The 21474-nt window shown below is 41.0% G+C and overlaps 1 protein-coding gene across 25 annotated transcripts in view; it reads right to left on the bottom strand.

Moving 5' to 3' along the window:
* tcf7l2 (transcription factor 7 like 2) overlaps nucleotides 1-6741 on the bottom strand; it is a 168807-nt gene extending 162066 nt beyond the window's left edge. For 9 of the 25 annotated variants that reach the window (XM_055646848.1, XM_055646857.1, XM_055646856.1 and 6 more), the window contains exons 1-3: nucleotides 6092-6739; nucleotides 5733-5802; nucleotides 5361-5485 (exon numbers count right to left, since the gene is read on the bottom strand). In XM_055646848.1, coding sequence (XP_055502823.1) covers nucleotides 5361-5485; nucleotides 5733-5802; nucleotides 6092-6280 — 384 coding nt within the window. In that variant the 5' untranslated portion in view covers nucleotides 6281-6739. Of the gene's footprint in view, nucleotides 1-5360; nucleotides 5486-5732; nucleotides 5803-6091 lie in introns of all 25 variants that reach the window. The other 16 variants (XM_055646878.1, XM_055646850.1, XM_055646852.1 and 13 more) reach the window with 3 other exon arrangements.
* Between the last annotated feature and the right edge of the window lie 14733 nt (nucleotides 6742-21474).

Genomic DNA, 21474 nt, shown 5'->3' with positions numbered 1-21474 from the left:
TCTATTCTATCAACATATGACAGTCCCGCCATACCGGGAATTAACCTCGTGAAACTACGCTGTACTCCTTCAATAAGAGAAACAAATGCCCAAATTTGCTCCAGAGCTCCTGACTGCCGACTGGAATTCAGCAACTCACATCTGAAACTACAGAACAAGCTCATTGAGCCATCTGTGGGCACATTTTCCCACAAAGGGTTCAGCTAGGTTTCTTACAGCCAAGTTTAATACTAAGTCAAGAGGAATTGATTTTACCCATGCAAAATAGGAACTTCCTTCCTTTTAATCCATTCCCCACCCAAAAGCAAACAAACATCAGTACCACCCACCATCGCTCTACCACTGCCAGTCAGACTGACTGCATAATGATGATGTCTCCACCATCAGTGCTTTGATTCAGCTGAGTGAGGTGGAGGAAGAAAGAGAAAAGGTGAGGGAAGAGCCAGTGCCACCCACAACTTTCCTTTCTACATTATACTGAACACCTACATTAAGGTACAGCTAGGTAGGGCTCTTAAAGATAGCGGAGTCAGGGGACATGGGGAGAAGGCAGGAACGGGGTACTGATTGTGGATGATCAGCCACGATCACATTGAAAGGGCCGAATGGCCTACTCCTGCACCTATTGTCTATTAAGAGTTACTATTCATCTGCGGAAGCATAAGTGAGGAGCACAGATTTAGACATTTCCAATTGGTTGATCTAGTCTTAGATTTTATATTAGTCTTAGGCATTTCCACTTATTTTTTGTTAAAGTTACTTTTTAAAATAAGGAGAAACAAGTGGTTGAACCCAATGAACTGAACCAGGGTATGTTTTGTGAGCAATATTAGAATATTCACCAAAAGGCAACTCCTTTCAAAACTAGTGCAACAACCCAGAACCCAACAATCCAAACCCCCACCTTTCAAACTAGTGCAACCCAGAACCCCCCCCCCCCCCCCCCCCCCCCCCCCCCCCCAGCTCCATACACACAATGATTAGACGCAAGCACAAAAAAATCCTTGTGCTCAAATTCAGTTTGTAAATATTTACTGCATGAAGTTTTCCATTTGTTGATCTCGGCTGAGAAACCTCACCACAATCTACATCTGCATTTCATTGACTAAATTTACCACATGTTGAGATGGGAGCGGTCTCAATTCCATTTGAATCACTACACAAATATGCAAGTGATTTATTGTTTTTTTTTTTAAATATCAAGCTGGTTTGGTTGGACTGCCCCTTCTTGTGCAAATTACTCCTGGTCTGGTAGGCCGTGAACAATCAGTACAGACTAATTAGACTTTGTAAACGTACCCTACCCTGCTAATGCCTTCACAATCCAAAAACCAAAATGCCAAGACATTTGCTAAAACTGCTCATATACTGACACATCAGACACATAGAAAGAGCCTGATGTGGTGTTAAAGAACCCATTCAGTGCCATAAACCCCCTGGAGATAGCAATTAGGGACAATTAACGTGCAACCATAGTACTAGATGGAAGACATTTACAAAATCTCACACACACCTGGGAGCTCGGCATTAACCAACTCTTTGCCATATACAATTAAAACCCTGTGTAAACACACTTAATCCAAATTACAATCCTTCATGTGTTCAGAGGGTTAACTTTGCAAAATGAAAACAGCCACTACAAATAAGAAACACTGCAAGTAAATAATGAAACCTGGCTAATCCTCACACATTTCTAATCCCCCAGTTTTTTTTGGCACTAAACCCCACTCCCCCATCATCTCCTTGGGTCATAGGGTACAAGGCCAGTGTGACATCACGTATTTCAACATTCATAAATGACACATGCTGTAAATAATCCCTGCAGATTTACGGCACTGTTGCAATTGCTGGCGAAGGATTTGGGGTGGCATATTTCTTTCTGACGGCTTGTCAAGGTGCAAATTTGGCAGCACAGTAGCTGTGTAGTCAGACTGCGAACTTCTAACTTGCTAATTCAGGTTTAAGCGGAAAACAAACAGCATTTCTCCAACACTCCAAGCAACCTACTGGCTCCACTGCCGCAAAGCTCTACATGCGAGTGTTAAACATGGGTTGCAAAAACCGAAGAACCAGCCGCTGAAGAAAAGTTTTACAGGGCAGCTGGAAAATCTCCTCCAACTTCACTCATGTTCGCACAAATCGCTGCAGCTGTCACTCCCATGCACAAAATGCTAAACACGCGTTCTCAGCCAGTTTTGCAGCACTTCAATTCACTTCTGTGACCCACAACCACTATTTTCTTTCAATTATGGGCACAAAATATAGCTATACAAATTCAAAATATAAAAACACAGGTTTTGGAAATATACACATGATAATCACAGTTGCTTCTACGATTGTCGAAAAGGGTAGTGTCCTTATAACCATGCAGACTGGAATCATACACAACAATTTTTTTATTTTTTTTAAATAGCATCCATTAAAATAGGTTCTATTTTGAAAACAGAAGCTGAAGAATATCTTTACTGTACAAAGAATGGCTGACAATGACAAAGTGCAACACATACTCTCACAATAATCATTAATATATTTTCCTGTCAGGATGCAGTGATAAAAAAGACACGTTTGTGGATCACTTCTACAACATTTAACCTCAAACGCACAGGAGCTACAATTTATCTGCACCTGATCAATATTGCTTCAGTTTTAATTCAGCCTGCCTGTGTTGCACTTCCAAAGGTATGTAACAACGCAGACCAGTTATTTCTAATTCCCTTGTTTATTTTGAAATATCCTCAGCGAACTAGTGTAGATTACAATCCAATAATATACATTATATAATTTATTCTGAAGAGAAAGTTAAATTAGTAATTAAAGTCATCTATAAAAGCTTCTGAAAGATTAGCAACAAATGTATCACAATGAAACAACATGTTTCTGATCTAACTTTGTAATCAAACACCAGTGTAAGTGATGAAAAGTCTCTGAAAAAGGTGGCTGACTGGATCTCTGCAAATACAGTTAAGATTATTAGAAAATTACATGAACTGCTAGTAATGTATAACGAATCTCAAACGAAGATCAATAATTCCTGGTCAACTCTATATTACAAGTACTTTGTTGCTCTCAGTTATAACATGAACTATGCAATGATAAATCATTTTGCATCATAAATGAAAAAATATCACAACAAAAAATAGCCATACAATTTTGAGGAATAGATATTATTCAGTTTCCTATCTTTTAGGCCGCAGTCTCACGCGGAAAATACATAACCTCAATTGAAACCTCGCACTGCGATATATCAACTTTACAAAACTAATTACATTGTAGTAATTTCTCATTTAGTTCCTTCCAATACAACCCCCTCCCACCACCACCGTACAAATGTACCGACAATTCCAGAACTAAACATTTTTAATTGTCACTACTTGCTGGCCTACAGCAGTGATGCAAGCTAATACATAATTCAAATGAAACCGAATGCATAACGACCTACAATCTAAGTATATAAGGAAATTTCAGACAAAGGTCTACAGTGCTTCTATAGTTGATGCACTACAGTAGACGATGGTCTACAGAATGTGCGCTAATTTTACAAAAATCTCCATGTGCCTCTGCATGTGGGCTCAAACATTAATCTTCAAAAAATACTTGGCAAGATAACCACCTTATTTGTGGACCTAAATGTATTTATTTCTAAACAATGCGTTTTCAACAAGAAATCTGCAAGCCTAAACCCTGTCTAAAACAGACAAAATACCACATTTTTATTTTGAGGGTTTTTAATTTTGCTAAGATTCTGCTATAACCCCTTTAAATCTTAAATTGTTTTCCACTCAAGCCTATTAAAATTTAAGAATTGCATGTTAAGCAATGTTGGAGTGAACAAAATAAAATCATTATTTAAAAGCTCTCCCATATATTTAAAATATGAACTGGAATGGCCAGCAACATGCCTCAAATCAGTTCCTTTGACACCTTCACAAATCTGTCCATTCAGTTGCAAGAGATCCAAATGTCTCAATTACTATTGTGTACAAAAAACTGCACCTTACAATTTTTTTAATCTCAAGCCACAGTGTAAATGACACATTAACAGACGTGCAAAGATTTTATTGACAAGGCAGTTCAAATGATGCCTTATGAAAGAAAAATCAAGTCATTTTGAAAGTTGCCATTTTGGTCTAAATATAAAACGTCAACAAAATGAGCATAGATTTCACCACTTCAACCAATGCAACCAGAACTTTCATAGAATGACAGTTTCAGAATCATTCTCTGTAAACATCTTCACCCCTTTCTTGAATCCAACACGTGGATTTAATTTGAAACGGCACTTTAGAAAAAGGGGGAGAGCGCCTAAATAGTAAATACAATCTATGTGCAATCTATGCAACGACGACATCCAGTCCAAGAGGATAGTTTCATTGTTCAGTGCCTCTTGTCAAAAACTATCAAAGTTTCCCCTAGTTTATTTCACGTGACTCTGGTGGTATTTCACGGGAGTTGACAGTTCGAGAGATCGTAGAGGTGAACTGGGACGAGACATGAAGCCTATCCAGTCTAGCAAATTAGCCCCAATCGCGGGAATAATATCCCGCTGTGACTCCCATTGTAATGCACGATGACCTGTAAATTTCCAGCACAGTTAAGATTTGACAAAAAGGTCTGACTCCCTCAATCGGAATGCCACGAAAACAAAAGCAAACCCGGTGCAACAGAGTCCTATACTCTGAAAAAAACATTCCGAAGTCGCTTTCTACAAATTACTATAATGACTCTTGAACAAAAGCTGCACCTTTTCAAAAACACGCCTTTTGTCGCTCAATCAGCTTGCAGAAATAAAAACAGGATTTTCCTGTGTATGTGTGTGTGTGTGAGAGAAAGAGCAAAAAAGAGGCAAAATGTAAATAATGTGGTCACTAAAAAATAAGACCCTGAAACAAACAACTCTCAATGTGGCGATTGACAGAAGAATGTTGAACAACATTCACTTGTTGAACTAAAATAGAGGGGGGGGGGGAGGGGTTGTTGATTTATTTTGCACCCACAAATTCCTGCACTCCTCCACAACTACCCAGGACACATCGACTCTGCCAGCAATAGTAACAAAAAGTAACCAGAGCATCAAAAACGAGTTTGCAACTATTATTTTTGGAGGTGGTGGTGGTGGCGGGGGATCTTTTTTTTTTAAATAAAAGCATTTCAGACTCTTTTTCAGAATGGGAGGAGAAACGTGGCAAAGGAGGGGGTGGAGAATGTAACACTGCTCATTAAAAGTTGTGTGTCTTTCTTTACAATATATATATATATATATATACACATATAAATGTCCTGTACAGAAAATACTTTAAAAACGTTTTGATTTTATTTTTAAAAGAGGCTTCTTTAAAAACATATGTAAACGCACAACCTACCGTCCTTGCGCTGGGAGATAAAGATCCATTGGGGAGGTAAGGACTTGCCAGGTCAGGAATCATAATGAAGGGGTAGCCGGGGTATGGTGGGCCCTTGAACAGGCCTCCTCCATCTTGCCTCTTTGCTACTCGGACAAGAAACATGGCGGGGAATAAGAGAGAGAGAGAGAGAGAAACAAAGTTAAGGATCAAAACTTTTTCTCAACACTTTTTTTAAACAACAAGAGGAATGTTCAAGGGGGTGGGGAGCAGCCGCTCGCACCTCAGAGACGGAACAGTGCGAGTGTTTTGGCAAAAAACAAACAAATCGAAATAGGAACGTTTCTTTCCCCTTTTTTTTCCCTCCCCCCCTCCATTCCCCGAGCAACTCACCTTCTTCTAAACTCTCCCTGGACTTGTCCCGAAAAGTTTCTGAATGCCGAGGCGGCGGCCGCCTTTCCGCCTGAGGAACATGGTGGATGGCCGGAGAGAGGGAGACAAGAGTTGCGATTGTTTAGCAGAGATCATCAGGTTGCAAGATTGTTATTTTTCTTCAGAAATGGTGAAATAAAACACATAAATACACAATCTCACGCCTGCAAAGTACGTGGGGATTTTTCTTGTGAGTGTTACAACTAATAATAACGACCCCCCCCCCCCCCCTCCTCCCTTCCCTTCCCCACACACAAACAGACTTTATCCCCCCCCCCCCACCTAATATTAAAAACATAAACAAGAGCTTTGCTCCTTACCTCGGAATCTGATGAACTGTTTTGGTTGGTCTCTGACTCGTTTACTAATGAAGACTTGACGTCTGCTAAATCCCTTTCTGCAGAAGCGTTTTCCGAGATCTTTTCTTCCTGCTCCCCTTCATCTTTAAAAGAGATCATTTCATCATTGGCCCCTAGATCGTCGCCGCCACCGCTGTTGAGCTGCGGCATCTTTTAATTTTTTTTTAAATGCCCCCCTTTTTTTCCCCCCTGTTTTTTAAATATATATATAATGTGCTCGACTTGCTGCAACTCGGTCGGAGGGGGGAAAAGGAGTGGGGAGGAGGAAGGGGGGTTGTTGTTAATCCGCCGCAAGTATTGCTTTTTTTTTTCTCTCTCTTCTACTACTTTTTTTTCTCTCTCTTCTTCTTCTTCTTCCTCTTCCTCTTCTTCTTCTTCTTCTTCTTCTTCTTCTTGCCCCCCTCGCTGTCTGGGAGTAAGTAAATAAATTGCAGGAGCGGTAATTGTTAGTGAGTACACGCCGAGGAGCTGGCTCTCCTGCTCGGAGTGAAGTTGTTGCAGACTCGGCGGCGGCTGCTCCACTTCAAAGGCTCGCCGCTGTTTGATTGACACTGTGATTGACAGGAAAAGCTCCACAGACTGTCCCGCTTGCAAACTAATGAGATGCACAAGAGGGCAATGCGTAGCGAGTAATGAGGAGGGACTTCCATGACGTCTGCATAAATAAATTACTAGGGAACACAGAGAGAGAGAGAGAGAGAGAGGGGGTTGGCTGAAGGTTTTTTTTAGTTATAATCAAAAGCCCTTGAACTTGATTTCCTCGATTTTTTAATGTGTTTTCTCTTTGCTCTGCTCCGTTTTGATCATCGTAACTTTTGCTCCAGTTTTTCCGTCAGCCCATCAAGGGCTCCTAGTTTTTTTTTCTCTCATTGCAACATGCTGCCTTAGCCATCGATCTTTATATATATAAATATATATATATATATATTACACACGGTGAATCAAGCGGTTTATTTTGAAACTGACAACATCTTCATATGTCGTGTCAAGACCCTGTCTTGACCAGGCCTTTAACTGCAAATGCTAATTAACGCAAACCTAATTTCAAATAAAAACTAATAGTGAATATGTAACTGAACTGAAATTGACCGTTTTTGTTGATATCGAGTGGTTATTAAGTGTATTGTAATCTGTTACCGTTATTTTCCGCGTTGCTCCCACAACAACATAGAGAACATAGTGACATTTTCCACGAATTTCCACCTCTGCAACAATAGTAATTTTGAGAATGAACTGGACGATATGTTTAGGATTTATTTTTTTTAACGGAAACTTTGGACCGTGCCGAATTTCGACTTTAACAGACCCGTATAGATACAACCTTCAACATTAACTGAAATGTCGAAGTTCATTCGCACTAAGGTATGTCCAATAACATCGTAAGAACGCTCTCAGTAGCTCAGTGTAAGAGAATGATGGTTCAAACACAGTTGTGTGAAAATGCTGCATTTTGCATCTTGCACAGTTCGTCCGGATCGCCTACAGAAAAAAGAAATGATCAAATTAACACACTTTCGGGTAGTTCGCACACAGTTGGCTAATCTATTTGAAAATATACTGATTTCACAAGAAATTAATAATACAAAAATGCAACACATTCATTACACATTGCATAATCACTATTTTTACACTATTGTTGTTTCAAATATTTATGTGATGGTCAATTATTTATTTTCTGCCCTTTTATTAGACCACCTTATGAATGAAATGTGTTGGTGCATCAAATGAGCATGCTGTGTATAAACTGTACGGGGAATTAACATCTCTCTGTCTCCTTTGATTCGGGCGATTACTAACGCCTCTGCTGCCCTAATACAAAAGGGATCGCTTTTTACTTAGCTATATTAAATCAGCACATGCACATTATAAAGCATTACAAAGACAAAGGCAAGATTTGCATCCGTATGCAACTGTCTTTCAACTATTATTAAGCCATCATTGATGTGTGAAAAATTGATGTTCTGTAAGAGGACTAATAGTGGAGGAGGGATTCGAGGTGGAGTTGTTGGCACTTTGATCTTTGATCGGCAAATTCCGATTTTTCTTTGTGCGACGATATTTGGTAAATCAGATTTGCACTCCACGTGTTGTGGGGAGTAAAACCATCATTGCTTACTTCCGGGTATGAGGGGGGAAATTAAAGCCCAAACTGGTAATGACGTTTGATTATTTCTCTATGCTTATCAATTTTAATGGCGTTTTCCTCTTATTGATTATCGCAGACCTCTGGGACTGAGCGCAGTAATGTTGTAAGGTATTAACAAATGGTAAAGTACGTGAATTGTACGGCATAAATAACTACTTTCACATTTCGGATGATTTTCACAATGTTTATATTTTGCTTCGTGAAACAATTGATTGAAGTGTTTCTATTTAAACAAAACATCAAAACGTTTTCATTGAAGATGAAAAAATAACATCAATGTCAACACGCACCTTAATTAATTAATACAGTAATAATGTGCATTATTAATGTTGATAGGTCAAAACCATGTCTGATTTGAATATACCACAGAGAAAACCTTATGGTTAACACTGGCAGAGTAAGAGGACTGTTATATTTAATTGGCCCGTTATTTTTTATTTAAGCATGATGTTTTCACAGTTTATTGTGTCCCTGGCGGCAACCAACCAGAAAGGGTCATGACACGAACATTGGAAAGATTGGAAAAATAGAGAAGGACATGGAACAGATTAAGCGGAATACACCCAGATACCAGGCTGAAGGGATTGCTCCTCCTCAGTAGCAAGGAGGCTATGGACTTGCTGGAGGCATGATGATGCATTGGGGAATTTTAACAGGAACATCGGGACCATATCTCTCCAAAAACGCTTTAAAAAAAAAATTCCATTGCACACACAGAGGTGGATCTCCCAAAGACACAACTGCCTTCAACAAAGAAACACCTTGTGCAGCAGCAGAGAGGAGATTCAGAAAGGTGGCTTCTACTCTCTAGCAATTTCGGAGTCTGTGCCCTTATTTTTCATTATTTTTACATACCAATACAGAGGAGGGGAAAAAAGTTATATTGAACACGCGAAGCTTAATTTTCGCCCGTATAACGTTTTTTGCTTTAATCTACAAAATTCTTTACTATCCTGACCCATTTCTTGCGGCAACGTATTTGGACCCAATCGCGTGTCAAAGAACCGCACAATACTGAATGTACATTAGAAGTAATGGGATTGTTCCATAAACTTGCTTGACGGAAAGATTGTTTACTCTTACTTCGTATTGATCTGTTTATATTGATTTTTGTTATTGTTGTTGCCCAAAGATGCCGCTAAAGTTCCCTCTGTTGCTTTCTCTGGGAAAGGTGTAGGAGGATTAAAACAAGTTTGAAGTTTCGGCACTTGTTTGTTATATATATATATATTTATATATAAATCCCAATCCCAAGGTATTCAATTAGTTAAAATGAGCATTGCATATCATCGTATGTTATTTTGTAGATGCGGTTATTTCGACACATGACCATGGAATAGTCATGTACAATATTACCATATTTCAAAATTAATTGCATGATAAAGGATGCTTAAGCGCGGATGCCTTAAATTTCACGCAATTCACTTTCTTATCTAAATCGTTTGTATTGCAAAAAGACGGCGCCCGAAATCACAATGACAATGTTAATTTGCTGTTAAATGATACAATAGGTATCTATTGAGAACTACTATTAACCGCCAGGTAATTTCGTTAAATAAAGTTTATCTTTTTAAATTCTTCAATACTCTCAGAGGCGTGACTGGAAATGAACCATAATAATTGATCCAAGATGTACGCAGTGCTGGCAAGATTTTGGAAGTTACTCAGTCTGTAAATCACATATTGCAGCAAGCAGATTGTTTACATTGGACAAACCAAAAACAATCACTTTTCATTGCAATGGTTTAAAGGTTTTACGCTTGCCATGTGCTTGGGAGAAAGGAGTCTGTCGCAAATTCTGAGAATGCTATTTATACGAGAGCGTTCGAAACCACAGACAATTACTGATGTGGAGAAAAGGAAATAAAGAGAGAAACTGAAAGGGAGAAACTGAAAGAATAAAGAGATGAGTCAAGAAGGAAATAAGTAAGAGTTTGTAAAACAAGTCGTTTTGCGTAGGTTTTAACAAAGAGTTTTTGTTTTAACTTTGAATCAAACGTTTTACCATCAATCTGCACATTTATTTATAACGTCCTGGGTAGTTATCAACTGTACAGCCAAGGGGGAAAAATGAAGTTTTATAGCAAAAAAAGGTATATTGACAGAGTAAGGTTAAAATAGTGCAGGTATGTTGCAGCATGGGATGTGTTTTTATTCTGCCATAATTATAAATTAACATAATTGTGGAAATGCTATCCCTGATTAAAAATGAAAAGTATAGCAGCATATTTTGATTTACCTGGCCACAATAAAGAGGGAATACTCCAAATGGACAAGGTGGTCAAAAAGTCTCTATGCAGTAAAGATGAACTAAATGTAGCCATGAATGATTATTTGCAAACAAAAGTCCAGGCTTTATCCATAACATTAAAGCCTGCCAAACGCCCCATACGCTATTAAGGAATACATTGATATGACTGAATAAAAATAATCGATGCTCTGAAAGATAACATAGTGATACACAATACATATAAAATGCAGAGAGCCTAATTATGACACATTGTTATATTAACAAAATAACTTGCATGGGAAAACAATAGCTGGACATTATCACCTTATTGTTCATGGGAGTTAGTTGTGCAAGAAACATACAGTTTTCACCCATGGCTACACAGTAGAGTTTGTTCATTAACTATTAAGTACTCATCCCTGATGTAACAGAAGGCACTATATAAATGCAAGCTTTTAAGTTTTGCAATCCAATGAGAGCACACTCATACATACCTGTAAAAATAGCTTCAAAATACCATGTTGGTGAGCACACTGATATTTCAATGAAACAAAATTTAATTATATAACTTAACATTGACTGATAATTCCATAAAAAATACACTGACATCTCAATAAAACATACTTAATCCATTAAATTACATTCAAGCCCAAATGTAATATGCAATGATATTAAAGCACATTCATGTTCTAAAAAAGTTCATCCACAACAGCAGATATGATCATTCAGTTTAATAAAATCTACTATTGCCAAACTAGAATATTCATGTATTTTATCCACACCAGGAGTGTAAAAGCATGTAGGAAGGAACTGCAGATGCTGGTTTATACCGAAGATAGACACAAAATGTAGGAATACTCAACGGGTCAGGCAGCATCTCTGGAGAAAAAGAAAAGGTGATATTAGGGTAGGAACTTGAAACATCACTTTTTGATTTTTCTCCAGAGACACTGCCTGACCCACTGAGTTGCTTTGTGCACTTTGTGTTTATAAAGGCTTTGTGTTGTAAGGGCATCATTTTCCAGGAGGCCTCTGCTACACAAAAGTGATAAAATGATTCCACATCACAAATGGACAGAATTTTTTTCTAACACAATTGTTCATATAGACGCAGACTTTGAAACAGAACATGTTACTTAACGTCTACCAATCATAGATTCAAATATTTCAATTGCTCAACATCACAGCCTCTTTGGAGAGAGAGAATAATTTTCTCTAAATCGCAGGAATGCAGCCTAATATTTTATGACCTGGCATTGTCGTTAACCCTTTAAACCCCAGAATCATTGCACAACATCCCCACCTAAGCCAATATGTCTTGCCTGTAGCAAGAATGCTCAGAACTGAAGACAATGGGAGTAATCCATATCCTCTTTGCATTCCAGTTCTCACGAGAACAAAATATTAGCCTTTTTGATTATTTTTAGAATTCACATTCAAAGGCTTGTGTGCATTGACTCCCAATTTGTTTTGGCTCCATCATGATTCCTTGTCTCTTATGGATTCCAAATGATTTTTATATTACATTATATTGAATCATGCTGATTTGTCTCCCTTGGATTCAAAATGAATTGCTTAACACATCTCCATCAAGAAATGTATGAGTCTTTCCTGCTCAATTAATAAGTCAAAACCAGTGGTGAACTTCAAAGGGTTGCCATCAACCAGCACATTAAGTGCAAACCTAACATTATGGATTTCCCCGCTGTCAAAGCACTCCCAATTTTCAATAGCAATGACATAATACCTTGACATGGTCATGGACATGAGGTTTGCAAGACAACTCGCGACCGTGAAATAACCAAAAAAATCTTTGACACTCACCTAAGTTAGTCTAACCTACATAAACTAATGACATTTCTGAGTGCCTCAGAAATTCATATTCAAAAATTATTTAAATCAATAAACCATATGGAGAACCATGAGCTATATTTTAAAAGTAAACTAAATAAAGGAATACTTTAGAATTTAAAAAAAATAACTTGACAAAACTCAGTTTTAAATGTATAGATTACATTACCTTGTTCCTGAGCCTGACTGAACCAAACCTTTCCAAAGCGATTCCACCTGAAAGCAGAATACTGAGGAAAATTTACCTGAGGCACCAGTTTGTTTACTGTAATGCATTAAAAAAAACCCCAGTAAGCCAAAGGGTTCTACATGAGTGGACATCAGTCAATGGTGGCCAAGGAAGTCCGAAAGAGAAGACTTTATTTCCTTTTCCACCGATAGGACAAAGATGGCCAGTCAAGCTTTGAGAAGAAAAATGGTGTCTTTCAGAAGTCAAGGAGAGCCACCAAGGAGTGGCTAAGAGTGTGGGGGAGTCTGCAGACATATAGATCTCAAGGTGTCATCCTTCATTATGCTCTTGACCATGTCTGGTTAGGGCCCTGTTGGGAAGACTGCAGTCACAGTAGGATTCAATGTTAGCCTGCTTTGAAGTTATGGTGAAAGTCCAAGTAACTGGAAGGCAGCAGCTGGTTTTTGGATGTTAGCACATGTATGCATTCACTTTCTCCTTAACCAATAAGCCATTGTCAGTAGTCTTTTGGGCAACAGCACCTCTATTGCACCTGAATTAATAAAGTGTTCACCTTGTGTGCCATACCATGCCGAAGCCAAAGTGAAATACAATGTTTATATTAAAGTTGACCTGGATTCACTTTGATTTGGCTATCACCACAACAGGTTAACAACTGCTACCTCACTCAGTCTTCACTCTGCTTTGGACCATCTGGATACCAGGAACACATATATCAGGCTGCTGTCCATCTACTACAGCTTACCATTCATCATAACAATCTCTTCCAAGCTCATCACATAGTTTCAAGACCTGGACCTCGGTACTTTCCTCTGCAACTGGATCCTTAACTTCCTCATCGGCCAACCTCAATCAATGTGGATCGGAAACAAAATCTCATCCTCACTGACCATCAACAAGGCTGTGTTATCTCTGTTACCTAGGTAACCTAAGGTAGACACAAAATGCCTGACGGGCAGCATCTCTGGAGAGAAGGAATGGGTGACGTTTCAGGTCATGACGCTTCTTCAGACTAGAGTCAGGAGAAAGGGAAACGAGAGATATAGATGGTGCAGTAGAGAGATAAAGAACAAATGAATGATAGATATGCAAAAAGGTAACAGGCCATTCTTAGCTGTTTGCTAGGTGACAATGAGAAGCTTGTGTGACTTGGGTGCGGGTGGGATGGAGTGAGAGTTACTTGAAGTTTGAGAAATCCATATTCATACCACTGGGCTGTAAGCTGCCCAAGCGAAAATATGAGATGTTCTTCCTCCAATTTGCTTATAGCGTCACTCTGACATTGAAGGAGGCCTGGCAGAAAGGTCAGTTTGGGAATGGGAAGGGAAATTAAAGTGTTTGGCAACCGGGAGATCAGTTAGGTCTGGACGGACTGAGCGAAGGTGTTCAGCGAAACGATCTCCAGTCGACGTTTGGTCTTCCCGATATAAGAGTTCATATCTTGAACAATGGATACAGAAGATGAGGTTGGGGGAGGTGCAAGTGAACCTCTACTTAACTTGAAAGGACTGTTGGGGGTCCCTGGACGGAGTCGATGGAGGAGGTATTGTTGTAATAACTGAAGCCTTACACCATGATAAAGGTCCAAATACTTTATTAACGACATAGCATATATAACTTCATACTAGCATGTCTTTCTAATTCTAAAGGAAACAGGCAGGGAGGACAACTGTAAAAGCAGGTGGGCGTAACTACCAAAGCATGACTCATAACATGAGTGACACTGATCGACATCCTCCCTGTTAAAGAATCAATAACATGACAAACCCATTCACTAAGTAAGGCATGCATGGCAATTGATAATAAACTGGAGGAAAGTCAAATATAGTCCGGGTACTTCACAACCGGCCTACAAACACGACCAGCACGTGTACGATAGAGACCATCTCCGTTCTTTCCCCCTGGGAGAGGGCAAGTGGCTTCACAGGCGAGGGAGACTGGACCAGCATTCCTGGAGACGAAGCAGGAGACGGTGGTGCAGGCAAAGACGACACGGACAGAAGGACCGCTGCAGACATGGATTGTTGTGCTGGTAGAGGCATAGGAGTGCTGCTAAACACAGACGGAAGTGTACTTGTATGGTCTGGATAATATGGAGGAGGAACTGGTTTGTTCACTTTGAACACAGTCCCACATAGCATGGGAAATCTTATGAGCCGGCCGAACAACTGGAATTGCCTCAGGGTCAATGGTAATTGTGTAACTGACAGGCAACCTGCCCAGCTTGTTGTCAAACAAATCCTTATATTGTGTTAGGATTTGATGGTTAAAGTCTGAAAGTAATCAAACCCATGTCTAGGCATGAGTTGGCACCCAGTAGAGATGGTACATTTTCACGTACTACGTAAAAATCCAGGTTGGGGACATATGAGTTAAGACAGCAGCGCAACTCAACTTGGCCGATTGGGTGCACTCGACTTCCAGCAAACGAGACAAGAGATGCAGCGGTTGGAGATACCGTTTCTGTTTTTCTTAGCTTCTGTAAAACAGCCAAGCAGATAACGTTGCAACGAGCTCCAGAATCGACCATCAGATAAAGAGTTTTGTCATTAATGAGTAAAGCGACCTTAGGGTCCAGTTGTTTATGCACTAAATCAGACAAGGCATGTACAACGACGTGAACTGGTTGTGAGAACTCAGAGATAACACTTTCACGGCCAAGCGAATTAACAGATTGTCTCATTTGAAATCTGTTACTACGTGAACGACAACACTTAATGAAATGGTTTTCTTTTGTTGCAGAATCGACATAGTTTCCCATACGCAGGGCAATGGTCACGAACAGCGGCATGTTGTGAGAACTCCACGGTGTTAGAAGAGGGATTCGAACCAGTGAACTTAACAGAATGGTGTCTCTAGGTGTGATTACTCCTGTAACTGACCCCTTGGACTGGGTCTCTACAATGGTCATCGCTACTAAGAAGAACAGAGACGAGATACGGATTTGTATCAACCCCAAGGACTTAAGCACAGCAATTAAACAACCCCACTATCCCATGCGCACTGTGGATGAGATTGTTGTGCAGATGGCTGAGGCAACTGTATTCACAGTGCTAGATGCCAAGAGTTCATTCTGGCAGATTTCGCTGGAGCATAACTCCTCCAAGTTGACAACTTTCAGCACTCCATTCGTGTCGATTGTAGTCCTTATAATAACAGTGGCCTTACACCAAGATCAGGATATATAATAAACTTTATTGTTTACAAATCAATACAACTTCTCTCTTAAGAGTTCCACTTTAAACTAAAGGAATGCAGCAGACCGCGATGCTAACAAGCTAGTGGGCGTAACTACAAATGCATGACGCACTAATCTACATCCCCCCCTCTTAAAGAATCAATAGCAATATAGACCCATAACTAAGCAAAGCAAGTCTCACAACCGATGACAGACTGGTGGAACATAGTCAAACATAGTCCGGATACTTCACGACCGGCCTGCAAACACGAACGGCACGTGTACGATAGAGGCCATCTCCATTCTTTTTCTCCGGGGAAAGAGCAGGTGACTTCACCGCCGAGGTGAAGTGCACCAACGTCCCTGGAGTCGATGCAGGAGACTGGTGCACAGGCGAAGATGGAACAGACAGAGGAACTGTCGCAGGCATGGATTGTTGTGCTGGCAAGAGCATTCGAGGGTCACTAGATGCAGATTGAAATGAACGTGTGTGATCCGGATAATATGGAGGAGGGGCTGGCTCGTTCACAGGCAGAAGATGTTGCCTGTTGCGTCGGTAGGTGCCGCCATCGGCTCTAACAATGTACGAGCGTGGCTCCGAAGCAAGACCAGAAACTACCCCAATACGGTCGTGGCCTTTGTCAGTCTGTAAGCGGACCACCTGTCCTTTGGTCAACGGTGGCAATGGCCTACTCGTCTTGTCGAACCATTTCTTTTGAATGTCACGCTTCTGTTGCAACCTGGATTGAACCTCCTCAGGCGGAAAAACTTGTGGGATTAATGCTTGATCTGCTACGGGCAGCGTGGTACGGGTCTGCCTTGACAATAATCGTTGAGCAGGTGAACCCAAGGCAGGGTCACGGGAAATGTTGCGTAAGTTGAGTAAATCCAGGAATATGTCAGATTTAGCTCTATGAGAGCATTCCATGAGCTGATTTGCACTTCTGCCAGTCCGTTATACTGTGGATATTCAGGGCTGCTGGTGATGTGGTGAAAATTCCAGCGTCTAACAAACTCTTTGAATTGTTGGCTGGTGAACTGATTGCCATTGTCAGTCAGCAGCTTGCCCGGAGATCCGTGGATGGAAAAGTGACGAGATAATTTCGAAATCACACCGCTAGAAGTGGGGCTGCTGAGAAAATCAATGTCGAACCATCCTGAATACAAAAACGAATCCTGAATACGAATCCACGAGCACCAGGCACTGCTTGCCATGCCAGTTCACGCAGTAACAGATTTCAAATGAGACAGTATGCTAACTCGTTAAACCAGGATGAATGTCCAAGCTCCGAGTTCGCACAAACAGATGGTGATAGCACAGAGATTGATGTACATGCTTTGTCTGGCTCAGCGTACAAGCTGGATCCCAAGGTCGCTTTGCTCATTAATGGCAAAATTCTTTATCTTAAGAGGGGTAGTAGAGCACGCTGTAATGCTATATCGTAGGCTGTCTTCCAACGGCTGAAAAACACGGAAACTCTAACTCAGACAACTGCGTCACTTATCTCGTTTAATGGTTCTCCACTACACCCTATCGGCCAGATAAAGTTACGTTGCAATCTCAACGCGAGTGACCACATGCTGGATTTCTTCGTGGTACACGAGAAGGTACCATCCATACTGGGTGCCGATGCATGCCATGACATGGGTTTGATTTCCTTCAGCCCTTCTGTCTGCCCACTGACTATGGGCTATGATTTTACACATCACATTTTTACACAATACAAGGATTTGTTTAACGACAAGCAGGGCAGGTTGCCTGTGAGATACATGATTACTATCGATCCTGAGGCAATCCCAGTTGTTCATCCAGCTCACAAGATTCCCCATGCTATGCGGGATCGTGTACAAAGTGAACTTAACAGAATGGTGACGGTGTGATTACTCCTGTAACTGAACCCTCAGACTGGGTCTCCTCAATGGTTGTCGCTACTAAGAAGAACAAAGATGAGATACAGATTTGTATCAACCCCAAGGACTTAAATACAGCAATTAAATGACTGCGTTATCCAATGCACTCTGTGGACAAGATTGTGGCGCAGATGGCTGGAGCAACTGTATTCACAATGCTAGATGCCAAGAGTTCAATCTGGCACATTCCACTGGAACATAAATCCTCCAAGCTGACAACTTTCAGTACTCCGTTCGGATGTTATAAATTTCTGAGGATGCCCTTTGGTATAAGTTCTGCCATTGAAGTATTTCAACAATCCATGGAACAATTGTTTGCTGGATACGCCACATCAAAGTAGATTGAGAACAGCATTTGGCGAAATGGTTTCTTTTATTGCAAAATCTACAGTTTTCAATGCGCAGGGCACTGGTCGCAGTGTGTGAACCACCACAATTAAAGCAATTAGCAATCCACCTTGGGTTATTAGCTGTCCCCTGTAACGGGCGAGCAGGAGTTTGATTAGACACGCTGGCTGCATAGACTTCATGAGCAGCAGAATGTTTCAGTGATTTAATGTGAGCATTGGTTAATTCAGCTATGCGACAGCGGTTTTCAACAGCCACTAATGTCAGGTCAACTTCTCGCAACAATTCATCGCATAGTTTATCATTCAATATGCCATGTATCAAACGATCTCGTACCAAACTATCTTGAATCTCTCTGAAATCGCATCGACTAGCGACATGCTTCAGTGCATTAACATATACCTCCACAAGTTCACCTTGTTTTTGACACATTGAAAAAATGTTATGGCATTCAATGCTCACATTAATTTGTAAGTCACATAATTGTCGATAATTTATGCAGGAGACATTCAGGATCACAAATAGACTCTGCAGCAATCTGTATACCATTAGCGTCAGTTCTAGCCGGTTCATAGTGAAATCTTCTGGCACGTCGATCAGTCTCAGTGCCCGCCAAATTTAGGAGAATTGATGCACGAAGAGCAGGGTCAGCAGCTGGATACGCCGCATCAACATAGATTGAGAAATCCTCCTCGAATACAGGCCATCGCTCCAAACAAACACCAAGATCTCCAGCTTCCTGAGAGCAGCAGCAATAACCGCAGTTTAAAAAAAATAAACTAAAATAAAAACAATAGAATCAATTGAGGAGTGAGTCCATACACTCTGACACCATGTCGATTGTAGTGCTTATAATAACAGTGGCCTTACATCAAGATCAGGATATAATAAACTTTATTGGTTACAAATCAATACAACTTCTCTCTTAAGAGTTCCACTTTAAACTAAAGGAATGCAGCAGACCGCGATGCTAACAAGCCAGTGGGCATAACTACAAATGCATGACTCATAACATGTCACTAATCTACAATTCGGTTGTTATACATTTCTTCGCATGCCCTTTGGAATAAGTTCTGCTAGTGAAGTATTTCCACAAGCTATGGAGCAATTGTTTGCAGGCTACCCATGCTCCATCGTAGTAGATGATATCCTCATTGCTGGAAGAGCGGTCGAAGAACACGATGCCAATCTGACAAAGATCTTGGATCATGCCAAGGCCATCGATCTCAAGCTGAATCCTCAAAAATGCAAATTCAGAGTGAATTTGCAATTTGTGAAACACTTAGGCCATATATTTAGCAAAGATGGTCTAAAAACTGATCTAGCGACAACCAGTGCTATCAATGCGCTCCCAGCACCCACAGACGTGCTGAGTTTGCGGAGATTCCTTGGCATGGTTAACTATTTGAGCAAATTCATTCCGGGTTTCAGCAAAATATCAGCCCCATTGCGCCATCTTACACACAAAGACACTGCTAGGACTTGGCATGAGCAACAACAGAAAGCGTTCAACACACTTAAGCAGCAGATGTCTAGTGCTCCTACACTGGCTTACTTTGATCCTAAACTACCGGTTACACTGACTTGTGATGCCTCACAACACAGGCTAGGCGCAGCATTTCTTCTGAATGATGGCAATGGCAATAAGCCTGTTGCCTATGCCTCGTGCACTATGACTGACACAGAACAATGATATGCCCAAAGTGAGAAAGAGCTGCTAGTGGTTGTTTTCGCCTGCAAGAAATTCAACAATTTCATCTTTGGTTACACGGTCACAATTGAAATGGACCAGCAACCTCTGATCAGCATTTTCAACAAACCAATCCATGCCTCTCCTGCGAGCCTACAGCAGATGTTACTGTAACTTCAAAAATATGACATCATTCTGATCCACAAGCGCGGTAAGGATATGCACCTGGCTGACATTCTCTCGTGTGCACCCTGGAAGATCTGCGAGGATCCGCCCTCACCGGATGATGACTTTCTGGTAATGACTGTGTGTTTTATTCCCTCGTCTTGTATGGAGGACTTGGTTGCCCACACTGCTGCTGACAGTACTCTACGGTCGCTTACCTCCGTCATTAAGCGCGGCTGGCCAGACAAACATTACAACGTTCCACTGCCAGTCCGGCTTTTCTTTGCTGTTCGTGATGAGCTGGTGCTGCAGGTTGGCATTATTTTAAAAGGACACAAGGCTGTGGTTCCTGCTTTGCTACACAACCAGTATTTTAACGCTGTCCATGCATGGCACCCACTCGCTGAAGCTACTGTCTTATGGGCAAGAAGCATGTTTTACTGGCCTGGCATGACCGAATACATCACCGAGAATGTGGCATCCTGTGCAGTGTGCAACAGTTTGGCACCTCAACAACAAAAGCAACCACTTATTTCACATCCGGTACTTGCTCTCCAATGGTCTACAGTCACAGCTGACATATTTGATTGGCATGGCAAGCTGTACTTGGTGCTCGTTGATTCGTATTCAGGATGGTTTGACATTGATTTTCTTAGCAGCCCCACTTCCAGCAAACGAGACAAGAGATGCAGCTGTTGGAGATACCGTCTCGTTTCCAAATGGAGGAGTGGGTTCGTATCCCACTTCTGACACCATGTTGTGTTTCGGCTGTTGTGATAACTGAAGCCTTACACCATGATAAAGGTTCAAAGACTTTATTAATGACATAACATATATAACTTCATACTAGCATGTCTTTTTAATTCTAAAGGGAACAGGCAGGGAGGATTACTGTAAAAGCAAGTGGACGTAACTACCAAAGCATGACTCATAACATGAGTGACATTGATCTACAGGTATATGGTCAGATGTTGCATCTCCTGCAGTTGTAGGGGAAGGTCCTTGGGGAGGGGTTGGTTAGGCTGGGAAGGGATGTTAACCAGGGAGTTGCGGAGGGAACGGTCCCTGTGGAAGGCGAAAAGGGTTGGAGATGAGAAAATGTGTCTAGGAGTGGGATCCTATTGGAGTCGGCAAAAATGTCAGAGGATTGTGTGCTGTATGTGACGGCTGATGGGATGACTAGGGGGACTGTCCCTTTTGCTACTAGGGAGAGGGGGAGCAAGGGCAAAGCTGTTGGATTCTGAGGAGACACGTGTGAGGGCCTCATTTATGATGGAAGAGGGGAACCCCCATTTGTTAAAGAATTAGGACATTTTGGATGTTCTGGTATGGAACACCTCATCTTGGGTACAGATACAGCATAGACAGAGGAATTGGGAGTAGGGGATAGAATCTTTGCAGGAAGCTGGGTGGGAAGAAGTGTAGTTTGTCTCAATATTATGAAGAACCCTCCCAGCTGTGGGTTACCAGAGAAACAAGTTGGGTCTGCTCTCCACACATTTTCCTGAAGGATTTTGAAAAGGATTAAGAATTGATTCTTAAATTCAATCACAATAATACAGGTGATAGATGTGCATCTAGAAACTCATGTGAACATGGTGTGTGTGTGTATGGGTCTGAGGGTAGGATGGGTGT

Source organism: Leucoraja erinacea, chromosome 15 (assembly GCF_028641065.1).
Source record: "Leucoraja erinacea ecotype New England chromosome 15, Leri_hhj_1, whole genome shotgun sequence".
In the NCBI taxonomy this organism is placed as follows: domain Eukaryota; kingdom Metazoa; phylum Chordata; class Chondrichthyes; order Rajiformes; family Rajidae; genus Leucoraja; species Leucoraja erinaceus.
This window is presented reverse-complemented; position numbering and strand designations above follow the sequence as displayed.